At 40.8% G+C, this 16,520-nt stretch overlaps 1 protein-coding gene across 3 annotated transcripts in view; it reads right to left on the minus strand.

The window, feature by feature from the left end:
- Positions 1–998: 998 nt before the first annotated feature.
- rgl2 (ral guanine nucleotide dissociation stimulator-like 2) overlaps positions 999–16,520 on the minus strand; it is a 38,212-nt gene continuing 22,690 nt past the window's right edge. For all 3 annotated transcript variants that reach the window (XM_061049898.1, XM_061049899.1, XM_061049900.1), the window contains 9 exons: positions 13,242–13,301; positions 12,115–12,201; positions 11,968–12,000; positions 11,324–11,445; positions 11,124–11,210; positions 4,127–4,220; positions 3,284–3,508; positions 2,938–3,052; positions 999–1,912 (listed from right to left, as the gene is read on the minus strand). In XM_061049898.1, coding sequence (XP_060905881.1) covers positions 1,731–1,912; positions 2,938–3,052; positions 3,284–3,508; positions 4,127–4,220; positions 11,124–11,210; positions 11,324–11,445; positions 11,968–12,000; positions 12,115–12,201; positions 13,242–13,301 — 1,005 coding nt within the window. In that variant the 3' untranslated portion in view covers positions 999–1,730. The remainder of the gene's footprint in view (positions 1,913–2,937; positions 3,053–3,283; positions 3,509–4,126; positions 4,221–11,123; positions 11,211–11,323; positions 11,446–11,967; positions 12,001–12,114; positions 12,202–13,241; positions 13,302–16,520) is intronic.

The raw sequence follows: 16,520 nt of genomic DNA on the forward strand, positions 1-16,520 counted from the left end.
ACATGGAATAACTGGAGCACACGTTATCTGAAGAAACCTCTCCCCGGTCGATCGGCGCCCGTGCTTCAGCCTGCAGGAAGCGTCACCAGCACTGAGCGGGTCTCAACCAGAGGTCACCGGACTTCATCCTAGTCCACAACATATCCAAAGAGGTTGCATGTTTCACACTGAAGTTAACCCTTTGAATTCATTACATACATACTGTATATAAAAAAGCAGTGAAGATGTGTCCTGCTGAGCTGCGGGTCATTAAATAAGTTTAGCTTATGCCCTGTTAAAAAACATTTAGACCTGGTAACTTTAAACTTAATAATAAATGTGTTATTTAGATTTTCCTCTCTGCTCTCCTCATGAGGTTGTGTAACGGTGATGAACTGAGGTGAAGCAAACAAAGCTTTAAAGTGCTGTTGAGTGTTTTTAAAGCTGCAATCATCCACTTATGGCCACTAGGGGTCAGAAAAACGATATATTTCCCGCCTTTAAGAGGTTACTACTAATGCGTTAGCAAATAGCTGCCTACATACAAATGAGGCTAACCAAAAAAATATTAAACATTTAGTTGTTTGTCTGTCCATCTGATAAAATAAGTGCAGTTTATTTTTCCTTTAAGATCTTGTTTTGTCTCTAACAACTCCGGAGAGTTGTCTGAACAAACACCTCGGTACATTTCAATAAACCCTGAAAGATAAACGGTTAGCTTAAATTAGCATAAATGTTCTGTCGAGCTGCAGAGTTGAGCTCTACGTTTTTTCTTCCTTTGATAATTTAAATCATAATTAAAATCATTGTTTGAAATAATGGTGATTAATGCATCTTTAAGTCTGTGTTGTGATGATTATGTGCTGGAGGTCAAGCCGAGTAAATGCTCGCGGTTTGTCGACACATGCTGGCGTCTTTTTTAGTCAGAATCTTGCAGGTTTTTTTGATGCTGTTTTCCTTGTTAATTAGTTATTGGACACATCCAGCTCCTCGCCTGTGTAAACACAATATTGACATCATTCACATGTACAAATATATATTAATATATACAAAAAGTCTCTTTTGACAAGCTCCAGTGTTTTGCTACAATAATGCACTCGCACTGCGTCTTTAAGTCTCTCTCTTGTGTGCTAGTTTGCTTTTTTTACCGTAACTAGATCTGACAGATTTGTATATTCAGATTGAAATATACTTCTCTCTTTACAAAAACACTGTTCTTCAGCTTTCCACTGTGTCCTGGGTGACCACAGATTTCTATTTCTTAACATTTGGAAGCGTCACTTACAACTCAGGCACGCAACAACAAGGAATGTCCTTGTAAAGACAAGGAATTAAAGGAGATCTTATTCATTGAGTTGGAATGAAATAAATGCTTCAAGTGCAACCTGAATGAAAATGAAGAGCCAGCACCAAAAGTCGTCTGTTACAGGTTTTCCCGTTGCTCCTCCTCTTGGTGTAAATCAGTCATGCATATTTTTTCCTAAAAGAGGAAAAGTGTCACCGCTCTTCAGCAGCAGATTCCTCTGGTGAACACAGCAGGACAGCTGGAGGTCTTAAGGGTTGGACAAAACTTGCCATGGAGTCTTGGAGGAAGCTTTGCAGGAGCGTGGAAGAAAGGCATATGCAGATTGTTTTTTTGTTTTTTGCACAGGGAAGGCCACGATTGCTGTTAGTAAGAGCTCGCCCTGCATTCATGTCAGAACTCCATGAAAAAAAACTGCGGACAAAGTTCAGTCGAGGAAAGTCTGGTGTCAAAATAAAGTCCGGACCAGTCTCCTCCCCTTGGCCTTGATTCGAGGAAAAGTGGCGCTCGTCTCCGTGTTGATTGGCTGTGAGCCCAGAGGAGTGTTTCCGCCTTTCTTTCTCAACAGGAAGTCGACGCTGGATGACGTCATGGCGTAGAAGACGTTTCCTGTTGCAGGGATGACTAGCTCTGTGTAGAGACAACGAGAGAGACAGAATCCTAATTCAGTAAAGTTTCTTCATGCTGCTGCACTGCAGATATCGTTCACATCAGGCATCACCCTAATAGTCTCGAGGCACTAACCATGAACCCCAACATCTAGAGGTCGTGCCTGGGCATGGGCTGATACTTTATATAAATATCCCCCTTCTGTGCTTCCCTTTTCCCCTGTTTTCTTTTTTAACTTACACTTTCTAATCCAGGCCTAAAAGCTCTCACAAAATATCAATGCATTGGTAAAAAGGAAATGAGAAAAAATTGATAGAACAATATTTCGTTTTCCTTGCTCGTGTGATGTAATTATTGAATCACTGGTGTCAAATATCGATGTTTTAATTTGAAACAAAATATGGCCCACTGAAGAGTTCCCCACCTTTTTGACTCCTCACTACTTCATGACCCCCCACAGTTATTGCAGAATGGTTGTATCGTGATATAATCGTTATCTTGGTATCATGAGTTACCCTGTGATTCCCACACCTCCTTGTAAAATACCCTCTGCTTGTTTTTCCCGGCTATTGCGCACCCATCCTCTCCATGGCTGCATACCTCTCATCCACTTATGAGTAAGTAAAGTAGTTTCTATATCACACAGAAATAATCCTGATCAATCCCTGTATCTACACCAAAAAGTATCTTTTTTGACTTTCTATCAAAGCAAATCTTGTTGAAATCAGTTTTTACACATTGAGCCAAGAAAAAAAACAAAAAAAAAGACTAAAATTATTACTCCCTTGGTCAAATCATTTTGGACCTTTCTGATTGGTTAAAGTAACACAAAACAATTTGCCACAATATGTCTGGCCTTAAGTTTACCATGATTTCAGAGTCATAAAAAATACAACTTGCTTTTGTTATTGTTTGCCATTAAAACAACGTCATATAGTCGAAGGAGGCCTGAAACATGATGAACATTTTCATCTGTACTGCGGGTGGTTGAGTGGATGATTTTTCTTGCACTTATATATATATATATATATAAAATATGTCTTTACCTTTTCCTTCAGGCTGAAGTTGGATCAGCTCGTATTTGGGTGCCTGTTTGGGGTCCTGATTGTGCTTTTCTAATGCAGAGCTGATCACAGTGGGGGTCTTGTCATTGCTCGTAACCTGAGGGGAGAGACGAGAATAACAATGACACTCGGACAGCTTGATTCGCACTAATGATATCCCGGGTCCATTGTACCCCGAGGATCAGATTCTGATGACTATCATTAGCGGGATCTCTTGCAGATAAGAGGACAGGCTGTAAGTGCACTGAGGCACAGATAATTCAGGGCAGAGCTATTTCAACAATCTGAACGCTGCTATAAATTACACTCAATTAGTTTGAGTTAGTACCAGAATGCTTCGGTACAGGTTTCCATCGTGCAGGTCCATCCGTATCCTGATGATTCGCATGTCGGGCCCCGATCCTTGGACGTTATTAGGGGGGTTGTTACCGCAGGAGGCTGATCGGCGGTGTGATTTTGTGGGACTGGATGGAGTCAGCGTGGCAGGGGTGGAGTCGTTAGTCGGGGGAGACGTGTCGACATCCAGACAGGACACAGACGGAGATCTCATGTGCTGCAGAACATATAATTAAAATAATTATGATCACAGTCACATTAATGTTTTCTCTTGTATCATTTCTTAAGTTCAATTTGCTGGCTCGAATATTTAAAGAGGACATACTATCCCCCTTTTTTCACCTTTTCAAACAGTCCCCCTGTGGTCTAACTCAAACATCTGTGCTGTACTTTGGTCAAAATATAACATGACTCAAGCACCAGAGGAGGTTTGTGACCCTGTATAAACCAGCTCTCTCAGAACGCTCCGTTTTGGTGTGTGTGTCTCTTTAAATGCAATGAGCTCGCCCCCAGTTTTCCCGTAGACATCACTCCTCTGTAGCGAGAATAAAAATGGCGGACCTGCTCAAAAGTTTTGTTTTAGGCTGGGGGTGGAGTCCATTGGTGGAGATACCAGGGGAGGGGAGGGGATTTTTTTTTATTTTTTTTTACCAGAATCCCACTGTGACATCACAAGGAGACCACATTTGAAACGGAGCATTTTTCTCTGTGTTGTAAGACTTATGCAGACCACAAACAAAAGACTGGATGGGTTTATTTTACATTTTGTGGGTCTGTGAAAACGAGCTGATATGAGTTCAAACCTGTCCTAAAAATGTTACTCATAATTTATTACCTTTGTGAGTTTTGACAGCAGGTTGTTTACCGGGGAGGGGAAGTCAAAGAGGCTGTCGCTGTCACCTGGCAGGCTGGTCCGGGAGGTACTGAGGCTGTCAACACATGAAACAAATGTATATTAAGGTTGGATCAAAAGTTTTTTTCATTCATTATTCTCTCCAGCTATAATTTTTCAAAAATCATTGAAATAATGTCAGAAATTTCCTTTAGTGTTACCAAAAGCATATAGGTGAAGCCAGCTGAAGCTTTTTTTGTGCAAAAAAAACGACTCACAACTCAAAATGTTCGATTAATAACGATGTCAAAACAGAAAGCTTTCATTAGAAAATTGTTTTGATAACCACTTTATTTATCTTCATAGTTTAAAATATGAATAACTTGTTAATGGACTAGAGGTCAATAAAATACTGATTCCATCTGATATTGACTGTGCTGATACTTTAGTGATGAAGTACTACACTTCATAACATAAAGGTGCCTGTGAGAGACACATTTCATCCCACTAAGGTGAAAAAAAGCTGCAGCAGGAGTGACCTGTCTGGCCCCGCTGAAAGGAACAGACTCAATTGAAGCAGCAGAGCCGAGATTTTCTGATTTATTTTTACAGTCAAGGACTGAACCTCCTCCTCTTCATGTCATGTGAATTTAATTCATCTATAGCTGGAAATCACATTTTCTTCCCGTAATGCTACTTCACAGCATGTTCCATCAGACTCTTCCTGCCTGGTAAATGCTCACATCAGTCACACGCTGGGAAGCTCTTTAGGAGCCACTGAAGATATTTTACAACAGTTTTCACGCTCTGAATATTCGTCTCTGACGTGAGAAAAACTCAACTTCATGCGTAAAAATCACTCAAGTGGCCAAGATGACCTCGACCACAGACCTATATATCCTACAACACCATTTCATATCGCTTCTGGATTTTGTGAATGAAGATTTTGCATGACTGGACTCTCTGCCAGAGTGTCCAGTTTTCTCATGTATGTCCTGCAGCAACAAGTCTGTGGCATGAAGATCCTTTGGCATTATTATAGGATGTTTTGAACTTTCTGGCATTGCAGATCTATTCAATCGTCCTCCAACTCTGAGTATGCCATCTTTAAGGTGTGGATCCAGTCTGTAGATAGGACCTTTTCTTTTCAGCACCTGTTTTCCTCTTTCCAAAGCTGAAATCTGCATTAACAATCTGCATTTCTGCTCTGTCCAACTCTTCCACAGTAAGACGCCCTTGGTTTGGTGAAGCTTTAGCACCAACAACTGTTTCTCTTATTTTCTTGTTTTTCAAAATCAAATGGTCTTTCGCTCTGAGTATCCAGGCTATGGCTCGTTTTAGACGCCACCAGCTTGAATAGTGACTTATTAATTTTCCAACTGCACACGAGCTCTCTGTGATTGTTGAAAGCACCACTATTGCTTTTGTCACCTCTTGGTCATCTTCAGAGAGCCTCATGCTTTCATGTTTGTCAGTTTCCGTTTTGCTTGCATCCTTCAAGAAGGATGGCCCCTTTGTCCAGATCTGATTGGTCACTGTTCCACTGTCAGTCCACGTGAGGCATGATCCGCTGGATTTTTAGAAGTTTCCACATGACTCCACTGTTCCACATTTGTAGCCTCCTTGATCACTGCAATTCTGTTAGCAACAAAAGTCTTCAACCGCAGTGCTTCACTTGCAATGTATTTTAGCACAGCTGTGCTATCCGTCCAAAAAGCTGAGGCCTGAAGCTCAATCTGTAGCTCTCTTTTTATCACCTTGTCAATGTTTACAGCCATTACTGCTGCAGTAAGCTCCATTCGAGGAATGGTTGTTTGTTTCAGTGGGGCTACTCTTGCTTTTCCCATCATAAAAGGCACAGTGAACATGACCTTTATCATTTGTCAACTTAAGATATGACACTGTTCCATAACCGGTTTCGCTGGCATCTGAGAAGTGATTGCGCTGGGCTGCAACAATCGGACTGAACTCATTTGGTTTGATGCACCTAGTTATCTGGAAGCTGGCTACTTGAGGCAGTTGGTTCACCCAGACAGACCATTCATGCAAAAGATGTTGAGGAATTTCCTCATCCCAGGAAATCTTTTCCTTGCAGTCTTTTGAGGATCATTTTTGAAGGGAGTACAACCGGAGCAATAAAACCAAGCGGGTCATATATTGAACTCACAATAGAAAGAACTCCTCTTCTTGTCATTGGTTTTTCCTTCATGGCAACTTTGAACTTGAATGAGTCCGAGTTTTCACACCACAGCACACCTAATGCTCTTTCTATAGGAAGAGCATCTTTTGAAAGATCCAGACCTTTCACTTCTTTAGCCCTTTCATTCTCAGGCACCGACTGCAAGAGTGTGCGGCTGTTGCTAGTCCACTTTGAGAGTTTGAAACCTTCTGCAGCACACAAAGTTGTGAGGTTTTCCTTAGAGCTACAGCGTCCTTCTCATTGCTGACCGCCTTTAAGCAATCGTCCACATAAAAGTTTTTCAACACGGTTTCAACAACATCAGGCAATGCTTTAGCTTTATTATCTTCTGCGGTTTTGCGCAAAGCATAATTTGCACAGCTGGCGGATGAAGTTGCCCCAAACAGATGGACAACCATTTTATATTCAGTCATCTCTTGAGTGAGATCCCCTTCTGGCCACCAAAGAAAATGTAGAAGGTCTGTGTCCTCTTCTGGAACTCTCACTTGATGGTACATGGCTTTAATGTCAGCCATCATTGCTATTTTTTCCTGCCTGAAGCGAGTCAGCACTCCTATAAGTGTGTTAGTTAGATCTGGGCCCTGAAGCAGCTTTTGGTTGAGAGACACTCCCTGATAACTGGCGGCACAGTCAAATACCACCCGCAGTTTTTTCTTTTGCGGATGGTAAACTCCATGATGTGGAATATACCACACTTTGCCATCCTGCCGACTCAGTTGTGTTTCTGGAACTTTGACAGCATATCCATTTTTTAACATGTCTGTGATACAGTCAGAATATTCCTTATGAAAATCAGGATTCCTGTTGAGTCTTTTCTTCAGTGTGAGTGCACGCTGCACTGCTGCAACTTGATTGTTTGGCATCCTGATCTCCGACTGCTTTGTTGGCAACTTAATGTAGTAGTGTCCTTCCTTATGTTCCACAGAATTTGACACAGCATACATGAACCTTTTGTCCTCGATTGATATTTCCACTTTTTCATCACAGGTACGTTCTGGTAAATCCACATTGAGCATCCTTTCTATAGTATCGACTGATATCCGATTCACAGTAATAGCTTGATGCTCTCCATCCTCTTGTCCTCTGATTGGTCCATTGACAGTCCATCCAAGAATTGTTTTGACAGCATATGGGCCATTGTTTTTACTGTTAATCACTCTCCATGGCTCAAAAACTTCAGGAACATCATTACCAATAAGCAGCCCAACATCAGCATCAATGTGTGGCAGCTTCACTTCTTTAAGATATGTCCATTTATCAATATCTTTCTGGAGGGGGGTATTTTTCTTTCCAACTGGAATGTTGTTTTGAGAAAAAACCTTTGAAAGGGTGACAAATTTATTCTCATTGATTCCACTGATTTCCAAGTTTCTTACAAGACGGCCCTTTACTTGTTTGATTGAGTTCATAGTGCTTAAGACAATCTCTGTTCCTTTACCATGTAGGTTAAGTTGCTTTGCCAATGCATCAGTACAAAATGTTTCTGAGCTCCCAGGATCCATAAACGCATACGTTTCCACAATTTTTGTCCCTTTTTTTCACTTGACATACACCGGCAGAATAGACAGAATGCAGTTGTCTCCGGCCCCAGTAGACGGAGTGGCTACATGATTTAGACTCACAAGTGCACTTGAAATTGTCTGTTGACATCCAGTGCTTTCTGTTTGACAACTTGTGTTTGTTTGCTTTGAAACATTCTCATTTTTATAAATGTGCAACAAGCTTGGGTGTTTCAGTGAGCACACTTGACATGTCAATCTCTTTTTGCAGTCTTTGCTGAGGTGTCCTTTTAATAAACAAGCAAAACATATGCCATTCTTCCTCAAAATGTCCAATTTTTCTTTGTGTGGTCTCTCTGTGATTTGGTAACACTCGGCCATAGTGTGGTTCTTTCTGCAAAACAGACATGGCCTGGTGAGGGCACTGTTGCTACACAAGATGGGGGCTTTACCTTTAACATTTTCAATTTCTTCACATAAAGATACATTACTACTTCCTCTTGGTTTATCTTTCTTTGTAATTTTTACCGTAACAGGCATTTTTCTGTCTTTCCATTCACCTGCAACTCCCTGCAGGTCTCCAAAGAGGGGGTCATTCACCATTTTTGCCTCTTTGTCCACAAAGTTTACAAGATCCACAAATCTTATTCGAGTTTGTTTTCTTTCTTTGATGTCAAAGGCCAAAGCTCTCCATTTTTCTCTCATTTTATATGGCAAGTTTGAGATCACAACCCTCATGTTGGCTGGATTGTCCAACTCATCCATACAATCCACATCCTCCAAAGCATTGCAACAGTTTAAAAGAAAAAGTGAAAAACTATGAAGCATCCTCTGATTTTATTTGTGGCCATCTAAATAGCTTATCCATTAAAGCTGTCGCAATTTTAAGAGGGTTTCCATAGTGGTCTTCCAGCAGGCGCACTGCTTCTCTATAGCCACGGCCAGCAGGCATATGTTGGCAACTTTTTACCACATCATGAGGCTCACCTCTTGTGAATTGCTCCAAAAAGAACAGTTTGTCTACATTGTTGTCAGTTTTCGAGTCCACAACATGTTCAAAGGCCTTCATAAAGGATCTGAAATCAAGTGAGTCACCACAAAACACAGGAATATCACGTTGTGGCAAGCGAGCTGACCGTTGATGATTGACAAGCGTTTCTGTGATGTCTGTTTGTCGTTTCATGACATCATAGAGTTCATAATTATGATCTGTAGGTTGTTTGGGAACAGCATTATCCGTTGTGATGGACTCATGTGGCCTTTGTAAGTTGGGTCTCGCTCCTAATGATGGGACTGAGCGCTGACTGTGATCCATATTAATAGGAATTGACATTTTCTGCTCATTAGCACCCCTTTGATTGTGTGTCATGGCTTCTGCATCATAATATTCATTCATTCCATCATCAATTTCAGGAATGTCATGTCCTTCATATACTTTAATTTTTGCATTTGACACTGCTAATGCTGTTTGAATTTCTAGCTCCTCCTTCTCAGCCACGAGATGTGCCTCCTTTAATGCCAAAGCCTGTTTTTGTTTCAAGGCAGCTCTCCTTGTTTCCTCTTTAAGGCGAGCGGACGAGGCCGATGACGCGTAAGAGAGCACACTGTAAGAAGTTGATACACTTGATTTTGACACATTTGACGCACTGTCCAGATGAGATAACTCATCTTCCGCTGTAGCCGTTTCCATGCGTCTCTTGACATCTTTACACCACAAATTAACCCTTTGGATGAATTCTTCAACCTTGGTTCAAACCAGTTTTTCTGATCGGCACTTTGCTCCTCCTTATTCAAATGCTTTTGAACAGAATTGTTTATCTCCTTGAACGTCTCCAAAATTGCATTGAAGTCCTTTAATTTTAATTTGACCTCCTGGTGGCTTGAATGCTTTCCCAGCAGATCCTCAATTTGATTTGATTTCAACGTGAGCTGCCTTAGTTTCACTCTTCTTGCGCTGACATCGCGCTGCAGCGTTTCCTCTTCGCTTTTGTCCACGGGCGCAACATAGCCAGCACTATCCTCCGTCATGCTTGGATACGCTTCAGAGAGTCGGACATTGAATCCGCGGATTCATAGAAAAGAATCACAATGTGCTCTCGTTGACCAGGCATGAAACATGTTCCTTTTTCAACTTTGTAAATCGTACCCGAGTCATTTATTCATTCATTGTAATACAATCAGCTGTTGCGGAAGCCGCAATCACAGGCTGTCATTGATTTGGCAAGATTCCAGGACAAACAGCTGAACTGCTCACGCTGTTTTTTGATTTGATGTAGTGGCAATTTCGTCTTGTGTGTCATATAAAAATTGTCACTTGTGTCATAGGAGCCAACCTGTTCGTTCCTGATGCGTGTCCACTTAAATATACTCACAGATCCGTTGTTTCACTTGATTTCTTATTTTATTCGTAATTCCACTTTCCAGAACAGATCCAAAATGAATATATCAAAACTCATAACAAAAGGTCACGATCAAAAAACATTTGCTGCGTGGCTCCTATACCTCCACCACAGTCCACAAACAAAAAACCATCTACTTTTTTCTCACCACCTGTGCATCGCACCCAAATTAATTAACTCGGCTCCACCCACAACACAAAATACCTGCCAAAATATGCCCAAATAAATCCATTATTCACCATAAAGGTTTCTATGTCAAATCAAGTACTTTGCATAAATTAATACTTATTTCTTACAACACAAAAAATATACTCTATTAACACAAACGTAAACCATACTTCTGAAACTAAAGTTATCATGATTAAAATGGCCTCTACAGCTCTGTTAGTAAAAGAGTCCAGGTGCTCATCTGGCTCGCCTGCAGTCCCGACTTGTCTCCCATTGAAAATGTTCAGAGCATTATCAGATGTAAAATAAGACAAAGGAGAGCCTGAACTATTAAACAGCTGAAATCCTATATTAAGCAAGAAGGGTAAAACATTCCACTTTGACAATTATAGCAAGTAGTCACCTCAGTTTCAAAACGCTGACAAAGTGTTGCTAAAAGAAAAAGTGAACATCAGAGTTTTTAACATGACCCCTGTAGCAACTTTCAATGACAAACAATGATATCTCTCAGTTTCAACATCTGACTTGTCGTTTTTGTGCTATATTCAATTAAATGTGGAGTTTCAATGTTTGGAAAATAACTTATAATTTAACACAGCGTCCCAACTTCTTTGGAAACTGGGTCGTAGTTTACATAATATGAATTTTGATAATGTGGTATTTTCTGTGTGTGTGCGTGTGTGTGTGTGTGTGTGTGTGTGTGTGTGCGTGTGTGTGTGTTGTGCATATCTTACTCTGGGCACTGTGTGATGATGACTGTCGGCATAAGGCAACGGGGGCTCGGCTCGCTAGGCGCTTCTATTTCACTGGACAGTCTATAGCTGAAACGATAAACCCCCAAAAATATAATCATCCTACAAATACAAACATCAATCCAACAAATATGTTTCCTATTCAATAAGAGCAAATACTGAGGAAGTAGATGCATAGATACCTCTCCTCCTCTGTTAGCGTGGGGACGCTCTGATACCATTGTGTGAAGGCCTCGTCAGCGGTGAAAACACAGTTTTTGCAGGAAGACTGCAGGAGCCGGATTTGGGCTAAAACCTCAAACTCCTGTTAACAAAGAGATGGAAAGTTTCATAACACAAAACACGGCAGAGGTGTTGACTGATCTGGTAATATTCTTCTTTTAATCCCCTCATCGTGCTCCCCGCAGCGCCCTCCACTGTATCATTTCCTCCCTCAGGTATTACGGTACCTCTGCTCGCTCTAACAGGCTCTTATCTCAGACATTACCCCACCTGTCTTTTTTTCTGCTCTTTAGCAGGATCTTTCCACAAAAGCATCGCTCACTGCTGCTCATGTTAAACTAGCATCAGAGACATGCAGCTTATTTCAATTTTTTTACTTATAGCTCCTATTGTCCTGTACATGCATAAGACCCTGCACCTACCCTGCAGCATCATTTGCAAGCATTAAAAATAACTGTTTAAAAATAATCATCCTTGTTGCTTTTGTGGGTCATTGAGCGGCGTAGAGATGAATTAAAGTGTCTTTCATTACCGGCCTTAAACTCCTCATAGGAGCTTTAAGCATTATAACAGATGATGTATTCATATTTAATGCAACACTCACCCGTCTCCTCTTGTCAAAGTTGATGTAGCCGTTCTGTAAAAGTTGTGGCAGGACGTGTCATGTCAGTGTGATAATTGTAAAATACACAACAACTCTCAGGTGTTGTGACAAGCTTCCCCCCCTTTAATAGACATGAGAGGAACTTACATCCAGCCTGTCTTTGACCGCCGTGTCCAGCATGGTGAGGTCTGTGAGGAAGATTCCCAGGTAGGGCACAGTGCCCTGGGCGTTAGTCTGTGTCAGAAAAAAAAAAGAGAGAGAGTGTTTCATCCGTTCCCCTGAGGTTTCCTTTTCACATCGTAAAAGAGCCCACACAGAGAGGGATTTCAGAGCGGCCGCCTGCAGCTATTTTTCAAACGATGGCTCAGGATACAGCACATCACACACACACAAATACACACATGCGACAGCCCTCTGTTCCTCTTCGCTGCTGCATGCCAGTCGAGCCCCCTTACAACCCTGCATCAAACCGCTGAAACACCCCCCGCTTAGCCAAACCGACACCAGTATCAGTGTCTGAATGCAGATTCTGCTAAGAAAAACTGTTCCTTCAGTTTGAAATCCTTTATTAAACTCTCTTAAAATCATAGAGCTTTTTATTAATTATGAATGACTGACAAAAAATCTGTATCCTACTCGCATGTTTCCACATCCTGAATTTAAAGGAGAACGCATCGTGTATACTAAGATTCATAATAATCGATCAAAGATTTATACGACTTTAAAGGACACTTCCATGCATGTTTATCCACAGATCTTTTTTCTACAGAAATGACTCCACATTGTGTCCCTCTAACTTTTACAATAGTAATGAGACTTTTGCACAGTCTTGCATCATCCCTTAACTTGCCAAGGTCTCCCATTAAGGCCCGCGGGGGTGTACAACCCTTCAGGCTAAAGAGATTGGTATGCATGCCAGACTTTTTGGATGTTAAGTTTCTGAAATTTGTTCCATTTGATCTGCTCGGAGATCTAAGGTTTTTGCCTCAGTGACAAATGGTGAAGTAATTTTAAATTACTCCTCCGTGACTCGGAACATTTCAAAATGCCGTGGTGACCCCCGAATGATTTGAAACACTTTTGAGGATAAATTTCAAATGTTAAAGTTATTCTTCTTTGCAGAATATAAAGCTGCCCTGTCCAACAACAAACCAGTGGTTTCCAGTATGTTGACAACAAAGTGCATTGACCGTCACCTAAATGATCAACCATGTGAACTTCCATAAACAAGCCCCCTAAAAGCTAAAAAGCCACCGTGTTTCCACTCCACTTACCCGGTTTATGTGTCTGTGGTTGAGTCTGGTATCGATGTTGGCGAACTTTGACGTGCCCTCCTGTAAGACAAAAAGACAAACTGTGATTCATTTGTTTAGACGTTTATTGATATAGATCAATTCAGACAAAAAGGCAACTCAATGTGCCCCACACAAATATACGAAACATCCAGGGGGAGATACAAACATAGTTCAATATTTATAGAATAAGCTCGTTCTAAAAGAGATATAAAAAGATTAAAAGAGGATATAGTACCCTACAGTTCTGCAACAATCTCTTTCAGTGCACTAGGAGCAACATATAAAATTACTTCAGAGTTAATGTTGACGACGAGTTCTCCATGTGCTCAAGAAGGTCATGTGATCAAAACATCTTGAAAATGGACTTAATATATATTTATAATATAAATCTGACTTTTTGTATATATATTGTAAGCAACTAGAAACAGATTATGTATCCAGCAGTTACGCAGCCACATGATTCTTTTGGAGTTTTAGTTCCTTTGCAACTGATTTCAATGTGAAATTGTGACATTCTGCATCTACATGTTTTTTAAGTAAGGCAGATAAAAATATTCAATTATAGAAAGTACAGCCGATAATATCCGCTGATATTAGCATATGAAGTAAATGTCGGTATCGGCTAATTTAATCGCAGATATCCTCTGATATTTCTTGATTTATTCACCAGTCAAACAGCATTTCATTTGAGTATCATTGTATTAAACTAGCAGTTCTCTTTCACCAGCAGAGGGCACAATATGGATAACAACAAGCATGATTATATTTGGTTTTAGTATTTGTATATTTGTATATTTCTGATATTAGACATCTACAGGCTTGCTCCAACAATATTTCGTTGTACTTGTACACTGACAATAAAGATATCTTATCTCTTATCTTAACAAGCATTATTACTCTCCAGAGTGTCAAGTGGTGATGAATGTACATGCACGGTTACTTTCCAGTTGGGTTTGATAACTGTATTAGAGGGATCCATGCAATAAATGTGTGTATCTATATCTATCATACAGATCGAAGATAGATCTAAGAAAGACATCGGCCGATTTATTTGTATCAGATTGTTTCCCCCTAATATTGGCCCAAAAAATGCCATCTCCGTCAGGCCCTGAAAAACAAAGTGTCCCATTGGATCAGATCAAACCTCAGCCTGCCATGCTTGTCTCATAAATCTTTGTCACTGCTCAGTTTAGAGTTACAGACACGACACCTCAGCGGAGGAGGCCTCTCCTGTCATAATCATGCTAAATCTTAAAGTGCCTCTTTGTTAAATTCTTCAGTGCTACATTTATTTATCCCAAACTTTTAGTGAGATTTTTTTTTCATTTGTGAGAATCATTCGTCTGCTCGTCGAAGTCATTTTTAGACAAACAGCGAGATGAAGGTGAGCCCGTAACTGTGCCGAAAGAAATCAAAGGGCAACAGAAGGCGAGGGGTGTTTTTTCTGAATTCAAAGCTCACACAGGAGCGTACGAAAAAATGAAAGCAAATGTTTGGATGAATTCCTTTGGGGGTATCATGGGTAAAATCACACGCTAATGCAGAGGTATTGATGTCTGCAGTGCACCATAGCAGCGAATCAAAACACAGCTAATCCTGCCAACTTCCCCAGCTCTTTGACACAAACTAAATATAATGTACGTCTTCAGATGCTTTCTCACTCTGAAGTGAAAGTGTTGACAGAATAAGGGCACTTGTGCTCAACCGGATTAGACTGGTTTCTGCTCTTAAAAGCAGTCATAAATCTCTACCACTAAATGCTGTTCGCGGCTGAGGAGGAGGAGGAGGAGGAGGAGGCTCGGCTTCAGCCTGTGCAGTTAGGATTTAACAAATGTGGTCCAGTGGTGGCACTTGACAGTCGCATTAATAAAATCAAATTACGTATGCTCTTCCCCGGGATGTGAGATATCAGTCAACGTTTATAAGAGCTATGTCGTTCTTCAGAGCTGCAGTTAGAGACCCGACAGACAAAACTGTTCAGTATGTTTGCTGTCAGCATGTACAGTATTCTGTTTATAACCGTGCATGATGGGAGGCTCCAGGGATATCATATAGCAATGCCAGACTGAAAAATCATGGAAACTGTTTGATAGATTCTGATAACCCCCCCGTGCATATGTGGGTTCCCTCCGGGTACTCCGGCTTCCACCCACAGTCCAAAGACGAGCTTGTTATCGGTTATATAATTTAGACAGAACAGAAATCCATCATGAGCACTAAGCAACATTTAGCTAAGTTACAGTGGAAATAAAAAAAATGCCTTTTAATTTGCAGAACCAGGCTCATGTTGAACAGCCATCTGCTGAATATGTCATACAACGGGGTCACACCTCCTCACTAAGATTAAAGTTTATGTAAGTCCTCAGTCCTCCAGGTCATGGTTAATCGAAGCATGATCCGAAGGCAACAGGACTCACTAGATAAAAGTTTCTGTCCCTTCCTCGCTCAGAGTTGCTCCATGTCACTCTGAAGCTAGGACTTCTTGTTGGAATGTTTTAAACTGAGTAAGGAGCTCTCTTTGAGTGAAAGGATGTCTGTGAATACGGCCCCAGAAGAGGAGAATTTTAGCTAATGCTGACATAAGTATATTTAGCTCAAAACCAAAAGAGGCCCTTTGCACCTTTAAGAAAAAGCTAAAGACCCAGCTCTTTCATGAATACCTAAGACCTTGATGACGATGATGGTTTTGTTTGATAATGATGATTTTGAAGATGGTTTCTACACTGATTAGAGCTCACAAGAACTGCCATCAATGTTGTGCTTTGCCTCTGTGCAATGCCTGTCAGCACCTGTGTGTCTCCTCCTCTCTAGATCCTTGCTTGTGTTGTACTTACTCTCTCATGAACATCACTTTTGATAAAAGCGTCCGCTAAGTGAATTGTAGAACCTCATATATCTGCTAGTTTAGCTGTAGATTTTTAAGTCTTATGTTCAAGCTCATGATGTTGGCAATTTATATCTAAAGCCGACATTATATTTACGATAGTGTTTTTTGTAAAATTTTTGAAAAAACGTGGAAGGATTGACTTGAAGTTTTGTACAGGAATGTGGCCTAAAGGGTGAATTTTTAAAACGTGGGTGCTCCTTTAATGTCATCATTTGTCAAAATGTTTTGGAGTTTGACCAAACTCCCATCAACCTTGGCTGTAAGTTGTGTATTTCTTTGTTTGTGGTTGCAAACTTTTACATGCATTAATAATGCCGGTACTAAACCGAGATGGCAAACATTCATTCAGAACATCCTGCTTCATGCTCATT

This window comes from Labrus mixtus, chromosome 11 (assembly GCF_963584025.1).
Source record: "Labrus mixtus chromosome 11, fLabMix1.1, whole genome shotgun sequence".
Taxonomy (NCBI): Eukaryota; Metazoa; Chordata; class Actinopteri; order Labriformes; family Labridae; genus Labrus; species Labrus mixtus.